Genomic DNA, 12693 nt, shown 5'->3' with positions numbered 1-12693 from the left:
AGACACAATCTGCCCTCCAATGAGGTGTGGTTGTCCAGGAGTGTCCTTGAGGAGGTCACAGTGGGTAGGCCTTCAAGCATCTGTTCTCTACAGGCCTTTCACCCATGTTTACTATGGGTCTATCCATCTTTTAGCCTGCTTACTTACTTCATTCACATCAATCTTTGGGCCGCTGAATAAAAACACTAAACGCAGATCAATTCAGGTGTTCTTGAAGTGCGTTTTCTGTTCTGCTTCCTTACATGTAAAACATGGAGGTTACAGAAGATCTAGGTCCTCTTAAAAACAGGGAGGTCAAACCTTCCGGTTTCATTTAATAAATCACGGGTTTAATTGGTTTTATGGAAACATGGGCCGAAGAAGTGGGTCAATATAAAACAATCAATGATCACGGCTTGTATAAAAGGTTAATCACAGTGTTAATCTACTTTATGTTCCGAAACCCTTTTGAGTAAAGAAATGCCAATGTACGCCTGAATCGATCTGGGTGAATCAAACACAAAACCAAGGTAAGTGGAAACCATGACCAGCTGAATTTGTAGTGGAATACCCCCGGCCTGCATTCTTTTTCAGTATAGAAAATGTCAATATGGGTTACCTCCCAAATTGCCCTTTATTCTCTATAGTGTACTACTTTTGACCAGGATCCATAGGGCTCTGGTCAAAAGTAGTGCACTATATAGGGAATAGGGAACTATTTTTTGAAAAAGACAATATGATTTTCAATGTAAAAAAACATCACATCTCACACGCTTTCAAAAAAGCTTTAATTAGAAATAGTTATATACACACACACACACACACCGTATAATTAAATTAAACTTTATACAAATATTAAAATACGATCTTCACAACCCACTGCAATGTACAGAGGACAAAAAGAAAACATGAAAGCATTGAAATGCAGAATCAAGAGATGGAGGAAACACCACTGTACAACGGTGGTCTGGACGCAAAGAAATAGTCCCTTAAAACGCAACATTTACAATGTATGATAGACATTAAAAGAAAGAAAGAAGGGCGATTTGTTTCATGTGCTTAGGCTTTTGAAAAATCACGGTTGCTGAAGAAGCCTTGGGGTGGACGGAGAGAAGAGAAGGATGGACTTTCTTTAGTCAAGTCCAAAAACAAAAATAAAACACATTGAAAAATACACAAGACAGTTGTATGACTAGAAAATACAAAAGTAAGGCCATTGGGAAACACAGAAGACGCTTCAATATCATAGCAGGTAAAGATGGAAACTTACGATACAAGTAGAAACAAAAGAAAAGTAATAAAATGTACCAGGTCTAAGGCAACGTTCTCTGTTTGCGTTTATGAAGCCAATGACAGGTGGAAAAACCGACAAATAAAACTTCTTTTTTTTAAGTGAATTTTTTTTTCAAAAAAGCCAGACTAGACTCAGACCGTGTCTCCTCAACCTAATGAGCTAGGATGATGACCTCAACTCAATATATACGAGTGGTTTTATCATCAAAGGTAAATTAAAACTGCTCACTTAAATTTGAACTGAACATTTACAACAAAAGATAGCTGTCGTTTCCTGCAACCAGTTGCAGTTGTGTCAATGCTCCGGTTTTGAGCAAGGTTTTTCAGTTTAAGCTTTTTAAAAGTCGCAGATCCACAAGGTTATTCTGAAGCAACTCTGCAGAAAAATGGAGGACATTTTAGTCCTTGAACATTTAAATATACATGATGTACTGTATTCTTACAGTAATGACTGTTTGTTCTTCTGACCGTTGTAAAAAGCAGGAAAAGAGGGAAGCCATCTTGAACTGGGGTAGCTGTGTGAAGCCATTTCTACTAAGGGCAGGAAATCCTGGGTAATATTTCTGGTGTACCCATTCTATGGACATGTCCTTTCTCTCTCGCCTAACTGACGTATACAGAGGCAAAGATAGACACACACAAACACAACACTCTCACACATGCATACGCACATTTAGCGCATCCGGACCAAGTGACAAACACCTCTAGTGAACCCAACCTTACAGCCACACAATATAAATAGATTGGAAAAAGAAATGTGACCTAATGTCCAGTCACCAAACAAACATGTTTTCATCATGTAAAAAAACCCAACAAGGCCTTAGTTCATTTAACAATATAGTGCAGCCCTCTTCATTCATGAAACAGTCGGTGTGTTGTTCAGTTCCACAGCCAGGTGGCAAAAATATACTGATGCCTCCCAAACAAAACCCAGCTGATAGCCACATCAACAGGGGAGCAGATGGGCTCAACACAACACAGATATCGGTTGTTGTGACGAAAAGGCAAGCGTGTCATTAATCGTATTTTATCATGACGGAGTGATACTGTCTGTGTGTAGCCCTGCAGGTGCTTGGTCTGGTGACGCGCTCCCTCCATCCATCCATCGTGCATCGTCTTCTGACAGGTGACGTCACTCCTAGTCCCCTCAGACGAAAGTGGCGCTGACTGACCCAAGAAGATGCCAGAGAGTGGCAGCGGAGAAAGGAAGAGGGGCTTCATACAGAGCGGACAGACAGGGCTACCGCGCGGGCCCCTGCAGGCCGTCATCGATCCATCACTAGAGAGAACGTGCAGCATACGCCAGCAGACCAGGCCAAGGCCCAAACCAAGATAGTCCTCACTGAAGAGAGATGCTCCTTATCCCCATTAGAGTAGGGAGATGCACAAGTTTGTATCCACAGTCATCTTCATCATCATCATCATCAGCAGCAGTGATAAAAGCATTATTATGTTAGCTACTAGCCTTGTGGTTTGAGATAAAGCGTTTGGAAGTGTGGATGATTGGGGTCAGGAAGTTAGGCCTAGAGGGAAGTGTGGATGATTGGGGTCAGGAAGTTAGGCCTAGAGGGAAGTGTGGATGATTGGGGTCAGGAAGTTAGGCCTAGAGGGAAGTGTGGATGATTGGGGTCAGGAAGTTAGGCCTAGAGGGAAGTGTGGATGATTGGGGTCAGGAAGTTAGGCCTAGAGGGAAGTGTGGATGATTGGGGTCAGGAAGTTAGGCCTAGAGGGAAGTGTGGATGATTGGGGTCAGGAAGTTAGGCCTAGAGGGAAGTGTGGATGATTGGGGTCAGGAAGTTAGGCCTAGAGGGAAGTGTGGATGATTGGGGTCAGGAAGTTAGGCCTAGAGGGAAGTGTGGATGATTGGGGTCAGGAAGTTAGGCCTAGAGGGAAGTGTGGATGATTGGGGTCAGGAAGTTAGGCCTAGAGGGAAGTGTGGATGATTGGGGTCAGGAAGTTAGGCCTAGAGGGAAGAGTACCAGAACTATATCAGGGTTCTCCTCAGAATTTATTAACAAGGTAGTGCTGCTGAGTACAGCGGGGTCATTTCCTGCAATCTACAGCTGGAACCACTTGATTGATTGATTGATTGATTGATTTCTGTCTGTCTGTCTGTCTGTCTGTCTGTCTGTCTGTCTGTCTGTCTGTCTGTCCATTCTAAAACTGAGGGGGACAGGAGGTATTAAGGGCTCGTCAGTTCCCAGTAAGAGAGAAAGAGGGTAGTCTTGTCTTTTCTCCACACGGGTAGTTTCGAGATCATTGCAGAAGGGGTAGCCAGGACATGGGTAGAGGATACTGGTGGTGGACATGGTTTGTCTAAGTTCCGTGCATGGGTGGTAATAATTGGGGGTGAAGTGGACTCTGCTCGTCTTTGCGCCGTGTGAGAAGTTGCAGATGTAGAGGGGGAGGGAGGTTGAGTTTCTTTGACATGATTCCTGTCTTTGCTGCGAGGGGTAATTCTGTAGTTCTGTGGTTCAGAGACATAAGGTAGGGTGGTATCGTTCAGCTAGAAAGCCCCAGTAGGCCACAGCAGAAGCCTTAGTTTCCTGCTCAGCTGTAGGGGCGGAGTGATGCTGCTGCAGGGGCTTCAGGTTTCCTTTAACAGGGGGATATCTAGAGAGACACAGAGAGAGGAGCGAGACAGAGAGAGCGAGACAGAGAGAGAGAGGAACGAGACAGAGAGACAGAGAGAGAGAGACAGAGAGAGGGAGGAACGAGATACAGAGAGGACAGAGATCAGTGTTAGAGATCCTAGCATCAGGTTACAGTATGTATAAACGCAGGTAGAAGTGAAGATGGAATGAGAGTCAGGACTACAAAAGGTAAACAATGTAAACACTAAGCAATCAACAGTTGAGGACATGCATGTGAACACACACACACACACACACACACACACACACACACACACACACACACACACACACACACACACACACACACACACACACACACCATCAGAGAAGTCGCCTACAGAGGTGACAGAAAGCAGGCTGTGCTGGTCACTGCTCTCTGAGTCTCTACGTCTGGCAAGGGCACCCCCTCCGTGTGCCGTAACCCACGACGACGAAGAGGAGGCGGAGGGGGCCTGGTGGACTAGTACGGTCTCTGCGTGACGGCAGGATGAAGGGAAGGAGGAAGAGGAGGAGGGGAGGCACAGCTCTGTATCTCTCTCTCTGTCTCTGTGATGGTGGGACTGGGACCTACTGCTGGGACTCAGTCCCTCTGCTCCGCCCTCGGCCCCCCGGGGGCCCTCAGACATGACGATCTGAACCCGGGACTCTGGAGGTGGGGGGAGAGAGGCGCCGCCGCCACTGCCGTACACGGCCTCCTCATAGGAGGGGAGGGCCACCTGGACCCCTTCCACCACGATAGAGGCTGGCTGGCCTGAGACACCCTGCTCACGCCTGGAGGAAGAGAGAGGGGAGGGGAGAGAGAGGGGAGGGAGGGGGAGAGAGAGGAGGGAGGGGGAGAGCGGGAGAGAGGAGGGAGGGGGAGAGAATGAAATAGAAAGAAGGGAAGGAGAGCGCAAGAGAGAAGAGGGAGAGAGAAAGAGATTTAGGATATTGCATGCCACCCAATATTTATGGTGGTATGGTGCTGTGTGATGTTCCTGTCCTAACAGAGCCCAGTGTAGACTAGAGGTAGTTGTGGAACTCATCATAGATTCCCCCATGCCTCACAGCCCTCCAGGCCTCACAACCCCCCACCAGGCCTCACAACCCTCCCAGGCCTCACAGCCCTCCACCAGGCCTCACAGCCCTCCAGGCCTCACAACCCCCCACCAGGCCTCACAGCCCTCCCAGGCCTCACAGCCCTCCACCAGGCCTCACAACCCCCCACCAGGCCTCACAACCCCCCACCAGGCCTCACAACCCCCCACCAGGCCTCACAGCCCTCCCAGGCCTCACAGCCCTCCAGGCCTCACAACCCCCCACCAGGCCTCACAGCCGTCCCAGGCCTCACAGCCCTCCAGGCCTCACAACCCCCCACCAGGCCTCACAACCCCCCACCAGGCCTCACAACCCCCCACCAGGCCTCACAGCCCCCCCACCAGGCCTCACAACCCCCCACCAGGCCTCACAACCCCCCACCAGGCCTCACAACCCCCCACCAGGCCTCACAGCCCTCCAGGCCTCACAGCCCTCCAGGCCTCACAACCCCCCACCAGGCCTCACAGCCCTCACAACCCCCCACCAGACCTCACAACCCCCCACCAGGCCTCACAACCCCCCACCAGGCCTCACAACCCCCCACCAGGCCTCACAGCCCTCCAGACCTCACAACCCCCCACCAGGCCTCACAGCCCTCCAGACCTCACAACCCCCCACCAGGCCTCACAGCCCTCCCAGGCCTCACAGCCCTCCACCAGGCCTCACAACCCCCCACCAGGCCTCACAACCCCCCACCAGGCCTCACAGCCCACCAGGCCTGACTGCTAACATCAGATCTAATGAGAACTGACTGTTAATCACAGAACCAGAGACAGTACAGTCTGTGAGCGATATGCACACCTGTTAGTTAACTGTTGAACCATTTCTACTGCAGCTTTCACTTTCACAGCTTCTTCATCTGCTTGGCCTGTTAACTTGTAAAACCAGTTACCTTACGTCTTCACCAAACTGGATCTGACGGGCCCAAAATGGCAGCAAAATACACATGCAGAGGTAAAAGGTGTGTGTGTTGTTGTAAATACTCTGAAGATGTGTGTGTGTGTTCATGTACATGTATTGAAGGTGTACCTGCTGTGGTGGAAGGACTTGAGTTTGGGCTGCAGCAGAACAAACAGCACCACCACCAGCAGCAGGAGGGCCACAGAGGAGGCTGTGGACGCTACGATGGACAGCGTTGGCATCGCCAACGGAGACCGCGGCTCCTTATCTGAGAAGGAGAGAGAGAGAGGTTTAGGATTGTTCCTTTGGCAATACCAATATGTACTTTCCAATAACACATTGAATTGACAGGGAGAGAGAGACAGAATACTTTTGGATTCTTTTGTCAATTGAGTTTGAAATGGAATAGGTTTTTTAATAATTGCCTCACAGTGAATCCGTGTCTCAGGCAGAAAAGTGGTCTGGTAAAAAGGCCTATATTACAACAGGTAAGACAGGAGGAGAAGTTACTCTGGGTCTTACCTGGGCTGAGGCGGCAGGTGATCTGCATGGGTACGTCCCACTCCCCATTCTGACAGGTGAGGAACTTGTAGTCCCCCTTCAGAGCGTAGCCCTCGTCACAGAAGTACTCTATCACGGTCTTCTGGGTGAGGCGGTGGCAGGGGGACGGGTGGCACCTGTACCCTCCATTCTCTGGCTCCGTGGGAGGGGGGCACACTGGGGGGGGGGGGGAGTGAAGGAAGAGAGAGGGGCAGGGAGAGAGAGGGGAGAGAGGAGGGAAGGGAGAGAGAGGGGAGAGAAGGGAGAGAGGAGGGAGAGGGGAGGGAAGGGAGAGAGAGGTGAGAGAGGAGGGAAAGGAGAGAGAGGGGAGAGAAGGGAGAGAGGAGGGAGAGGGGAGGGAAGGGAGAGAGAGGGGAGAGAGGAGGGAAGGGAGAGAGAGGGGAGAGGGGAGGGAAGGGAGAGAGAGGTGAGAGAGGAGGAAAAGGAGAGAGAGGGGAGAGAAGGGAGAGAGGAGGGAGAGAAGGGAAGGGAGAGAGAGGGGAGAGAAGGGAGAGGGGAGGGAAGGGAGAGAGAGGTGAGAGAGGAGGGAAAGGAGAGAGAGGGGAGAGAAGGGAGAGAGGAGGGAGAGGGGAGGGAAGGGAGAGAGAGGGGAGAGGGGAGGGAAGGGAGAGAGAGGTGAGAGAGGAGGGAAAGGAGAGAGAGGGGAGAGAAGGGAGAGAGGAGGGAGAGGGAAGGGAAGGGAGAGAGAGGGGAGAGGGGAGGGAAGGGAGAGAGAGGGGAGAGAGAGGGGAGAGGGGAGGGAAGGGAGAGAGAGGGGAGAGAAGGGAGAGAGAGGGGAGAGGGGAGGGAAGGGAGACAGAGGGAAGAGAGGTCAGACAATTATTCTAATCAATGCAGATTAGAAAAAGCCAATAAGATGCATAAGGAAGGACAAGTACTGGTGTGTGTGTGTGTGTGTGTTGCTCCCCCGGTTGGTTCGTATGACAGTGTGTGTGTGTGTGTTGCTCCCCCGGTTGGTTCGTATGACAGTGTGTGTGTGTGTTGCTCCCCGGTTGGTTCGTATGACAGTGTGTGTGTGTGTTGCTCCCCCGGTTGGTTCGTATGACAGTGTGTGTTGCGTATAGCTCCCCCAGTGTGTTCGTATGACAGTGTGTGTGTTGCTAACCATTAGTGCTTATGCAGCGTGGAGGCAGGTGGGACCATGTTCCAGCAGTGGTACAGGTGATGGTGGTGGGTCCATCTGGGCCGTAGCCCGGCTCACAGCTATAGGACAGCAGGGTACCAGGGGGGGAGGAGCCTCGGTTGGCCTCAGTCTGGTTCACTAGCTCCCCATGCTCCACAGCCACGGGCCGCGGACATCCTGGAGGAGACGGAGAGGACAGAGGTTAGAGAATGAAATCACTGAGACGGGGAGAGGAGGCTTATCTTTCTCAGTTCAATCTGATCTTAAGGAAGGAGAAGGAAACTACATTTCTATCAGAGTGAACGGCCGTAAAACAATAATAATAATCATTTATACGCTGCAAATTAACCACAACTAGGTCCAAAAAGAGATTGTATTTGAAAATAACAATCAATTCATACCTTGATCACATTTAGATTCCATCATGTGTGTATTTCTGTTTATTAGTGGGAATTCTTTGTGATTTTTGTCTTTTTTCCCACTACGGAGGTGACAGAAAGCAGGCTGTGCTGGTCACTGCTCTCTGAGTCTCTACGTCTGGCAAGGGCACCCCCACCGTGTGCCGTAACCCACGACGACGAAGAGGAGGCGGAGGAGGCCTGGTGGACTAGTACGGTCTCTGCGTGACGGCAGGATGAAGGGAAGGAGGAAGAGGAAGAGGGGAGGCACAGCTCTGTATCTCTGTCTCTGTGATGGTGGGACGGGGACCTACTGCTGGGACCCAGTCCCCTTTTTCACTTAATGGCCTGTGGGCCGCGTGTCGACGAACCCTGTTCCGAGATCTGAGCCAAGAGGATGGAAGACCCCTACTACCGAGACATTTCACGGAAGGATTATATTTCTGTTTTTCTCAGTGCTATTCATTCCCTGTCAAAGCTAGTCCTAAATGGTGAGAGACTGCAACATCCACACCTGAAAACTGGCATATTGTTAGTTTGAGTTACTACGGTGCACCTCTGGTGTCTACTAAAATGTCTCAGAGGACTCGTCCTCTTCTGTTCAATATCTTCCTTTCATGTATTCCCCAAAAGAATTGGCGTGCTGTGACAAAGGCCTGAGATTAACTGAAGAGAGGAAGGGCCTGTTGAAGCACAGTCCTGTCAAAAACTTCATTTTCCTAAATATACATACATACACACTGTATATTTCCACACTGAGGTTGGAATAATACTGTGAACATGATGATAATTGCCTGAAATTTCAGCCTGTTTTGGTGAGACGGAATTTTGGCTTTCCATGGTGACATCACCATGCGGTATTTAGTTTATAGACCAATAAGAAAAGAGAGTTCCAAACCTCTCTGCCAATAGCAGCTAGTTTTCAGTTTCCCCCTCCCCACTCAGACCACTCCCAGACAGTCCTAGCAACATTCCTGCTTGAGAAACTGCTCTTCGCTAAGAAGCCATTTTTGTTTGTTAGGTTGTTTAAAAACGATTTGATATGGAGGTAAAAATGGCTGCATAGGACCTTTAACAGAGTTGTCACTTCTCCAGCGAGTTTTAATCCCAGTCAGAGCCAGGAGAGGACAGCAGCACTAAGCCACTCAATGAAGACAGGATGAGGATGAGCTGTAGAGCCGAGGAGTTCACTGACATCTGATCCACTCACATACTTCATCTGTCCTGGTGCTGTACCATGCCGTGTGTGTGTGTGTGTCAGTGTGAGATGGGCGTGTGTGTGTGTGTCAGTGTGTGTGTTCCCATCACAGTATGAGGAAGACAGCATTACTTCTCTGAACGTGTGCCAGTACACACTCACTGCTTTTAACACACACACACACACACACCCCCCTGCAGCTAAAATCTGATGAGAAGCAAGAACAGATCAACTCAAAGCCTGCAAGTCTTAACTGATATTCTGCCACCTGCACAAATGAAAATCAAGCCAACAGTAAATTAGCATCACAGACAGACTGTGTATTTTCAGCAGCTTGGACTTGTCTGTGAGTGACTTGCAGGTTTCTGTGGTAGGATGGCATTTAGACAGTATAACAGGGAGAGATGGGACAGTTTGTCAAGTACAGCCGTAGGGCATCTCGTCTGAAGTCAATAGACAGGATCGGACTATCTTCAGTCCTAGAGAGAGAGGGATAGATAGAGAGAGAGAGAGCGAGAGAGCGAGAGAAAGAGCGAGAGAGAGAGAGAGGGAGAGAGAGGGAGAGCGAGCGAGCGAGCGGGAGAGAGAGAGAGGGAGAGAGAGCGAGAGCGAGAGAGCGAGCGAGCGGGAGAGAGAGCGAGGAAAAGAGACCACTGTTCTGCTCTGTCTGAATTCCTCTGTTTGTTTAGATTTCTACAGCCTGTTCTAGTCTGGCTGTGTGCTTGTTTCTTTGTTTGTTTGTTTGTCTATTTTAACTGATGCTCTTACGAGTTCCAACTCAATCTTATTCTCTAATCTCTAGGGGGAAACGTGGCACTAAAACTACCACCAGAAGATTACAACCACACCTCCTTAGTGACTTAGAACACTGTGGGGTGAGGGTCTCGGGCCTAGCCTTGGGACCCTGTGTCTTAAGTATAAGCTGAGAGGCACTGATCTGAAGGTCTCTGATGTTGGCCTGTGATGGTGTTTTCCTGAGCTCAGTACAATATGCCCCCCGCCCCCCCAACACACACACACACAAATCAATATTGTTTACAGTCCATCTCCCTTCACTTCTTCTGACTCAGACTCTAATTCTCCTGTCTTTAAGAGTCTTCATAATGAGGTCTGGAAATCTGGAGGATGATTAGTTGATGACCAGCGGGACACAAATCAGTCTGGAGGAAGGGTTTAGGAGAAGAGTGTGTGTGTGTGTGTTCAACAGACGACAACCAGCACAACAACAAGCTGCAGAGATCAATTACTTATTTGTTGAAGAGGCCTACTTTGATGTTATATTTTTTATCATTAGGATCCCAAATTTACCTACATACAGTCCCTACGGAAAGTATTCAGACCCCTTGACTTTTTCAACATTTTGTTACGTTACAGCCTTATTCTAAAATGTATTAAATAGTGGAGTACTGCAGAGATGGTTGTCCTTCTGGAAGGTTCTCCCATCTTCACAGAGAAATTCTGGAGCTCTGTCAGAGGGACCATTGGTCACCTCTCTGACCAAGGCCCTTCTCTACCGATTGCTCAGTTTGGCCGGGCTGCCAGCTCTAGGAAGAGTCTTGGTGGTTCCAAAAATGTTTCCATTTAAGAATGATGAAGGCAACTGTATTCTTGGGGACCTTCAAAGCTGCAGAATCTTTTTTCTTTGTACCATCCCCAGATCTGTGCCTCGACACAATCCTGTCTCGGAGCTCTACGGACAATTCCTTTGACCTCATGGCTTGGTTTGTAGATAGAGATTTTTGATTTGTTTAATCCATTTTAGAATAAGGCTGTAACGTAACAAAAATGTGGAAAAAGTCAAAGGTCCTGAATACTTTCCGAATGTACTGTATATAAATAATACTACAACTAAAGAGACACAAATTTACAGATATAAAAATGCATAACAATAAATGAAGAATAATAACATGTGGTTGTATGTAGGGCGGCAGGTAGCCTAGTGGTTAGAGCAGGTAGCCTAGTGGTTAGAGCAGGTAGCCTAGTGGTTAGAGCAGGTAGCCTAGTGGTTAGAGCAGGTAGCCTAGTGGTTAGAGGCAGGTAGCCTAGTGGTTAGTGTAGGTAGCCTAGTGGTTAGAGCAGGTAGCCTAGTGGTTAGAGCAGGTAGCCTAGTGGTTAGAGGCAGGTAGCCTAGTGGTTAGTGTAGGTAGCCTAGTGGTTAGAGGCAGGTAGCCTAGTGGTTAGAGGCAGGTAGCCTAGTGGTTAGAGGCAGGTAGCCTAGTGGTTAGAGGCAGGTAGCCTAGTGGTTAGAGGCAGGTAGCCTAGTGGTTAGAGGCAGGTAGCCTAGTGGTTAGAGGCAGGTAGCCTAGTGGTTAGTGTAGGTAGCCTAGTGGTTAGTGTAGGTAGCCTAGTGGTTAGAGCAGGTAGCCTAGTGGTTAGAGGCAGGTAGCCTAGTGGTTAGAGGCAGGTAGCCTAGTGGTTAGTGTAGGTAGCCTAGTGGTTAGAGCAGGTAGTCTAGTGGTTAGAGGCAGGTAGCCTAGTGGTTAGAGGCAGGTAGCCTAGTGGTTAGAGGCAGGTAGCCTAGTGGTTAGAGGCAGGTAGCCTAGTGGTTAGAGGCAGGTAGCCTAGTGGTTAGAGCAGGTAGCCTAGTGGTTAGAGGCAGGTAGCCTAGTGGTTAGAGGCAGGTAGCCTAGTGGTTAGAGCAGGTAGCCTAGTGGTTAGAGCAGGTAGCCTAGTGGTTAGAGCAGGTAGCCTAGTGGTTAGAGCAGGTAGCCTAGTGGTTAGAGCAGGTAGCCTAGTGGTTAGAGCAGGTAGCCTAGTGGTTAGAGCAGGTAGTCTAGTGGTTAGAGCAGGTAGCCTAGTGGTTAGAGCAGGTAGCCTAGTGGTTAGAGTGTTGGACTAGTAACCGAAAGGTTGCTAGATAGAACCCCTGAGCTGACAAGGTAAAAATCTGTCTTTCTACCCCTGAACAAGACAGTTTAACCCACTGTTCCTAGGCCGTCATTGAAAATAAGAATTTGTTCTTAGCTGACTTGGCTTGGTAAATAAACTTTTTTTTTTTTTTTAAACAAATTAAAAAGGGTGTGCGTATCAATCAGTCACATGACACAACAAGTAGGTCACACGGGGAGAGTCGTTATTCCTCTTTCTAAAACCAGGTTTGTTGTTCACTATATGGAGATGGAAAGGACTTCTCCATGTAATCATGGCTCTGTATAATATACCTGCTGCTTTAGAGAGTTATGATGTACTGGAACTCAATACAGATCTTCATTTTAGTTTGTCACTAAACTGACGTTTAGCCAAGGGGCCTGACTGTAAATAACAAGTCTAGTCTAAATGATGATTACAGTAATTAAATGGAGAAGTCATGAACAAGCATGGCACGAAGAAGAGGTTTAGACGAGGTAGAAAACGGCTCAACACCTACTCTACTGTCCTCTGTGCTTTAAAAGGTGTTGAAAGCAGTAGTAGTAGTAGTAGTAGCAGCAGTAGTAGTAGTAGCAGCAGTAGCAGTAAGTAGCGGTAGCAGTAGCAGTAGCAGTAGTAGCAGCGGTAGCGGTAGCATTAGCAGTAGTAGTAGCAGTAGTG

General features: G+C 48.7%; 1 protein-coding gene across 1 annotated transcript in view; it reads right to left on the bottom strand.

The window, feature by feature from the left end:
• Window positions 1-748: 748 nt before the first annotated feature.
• LOC129817774 (sushi domain-containing protein 6-like) overlaps window positions 749-12693 on the bottom strand; it is a 53960-nt gene continuing 42015 nt past the window's right edge. Inside the window, exons 3-7 of the mRNA XM_055873320.1 lie at window positions 7552-7746; window positions 6408-6602; window positions 6015-6153; window positions 4228-4679; window positions 749-3885 (exon numbers count right to left, since the gene is read on the bottom strand). Of these exons, the coding sequence (XP_055729295.1) occupies window positions 3860-3885; window positions 4228-4679; window positions 6015-6153; window positions 6408-6602; window positions 7552-7746 (1007 nt within the window). The 3' untranslated portion in view covers window positions 749-3859. The remainder of the gene's footprint in view (window positions 3886-4227; window positions 4680-6014; window positions 6154-6407; window positions 6603-7551; window positions 7747-12693) is intronic.

This window comes from Salvelinus fontinalis, chromosome 20 (assembly GCF_029448725.1).
Source record: "Salvelinus fontinalis isolate EN_2023a chromosome 20, ASM2944872v1, whole genome shotgun sequence".
Taxonomy (NCBI): domain Eukaryota; kingdom Metazoa; phylum Chordata; class Actinopteri; order Salmoniformes; family Salmonidae; genus Salvelinus; species Salvelinus fontinalis.
Note: the sequence above shows the minus strand (reverse complement) of the source record. Positions and strands in the feature narration are given on the sequence as shown.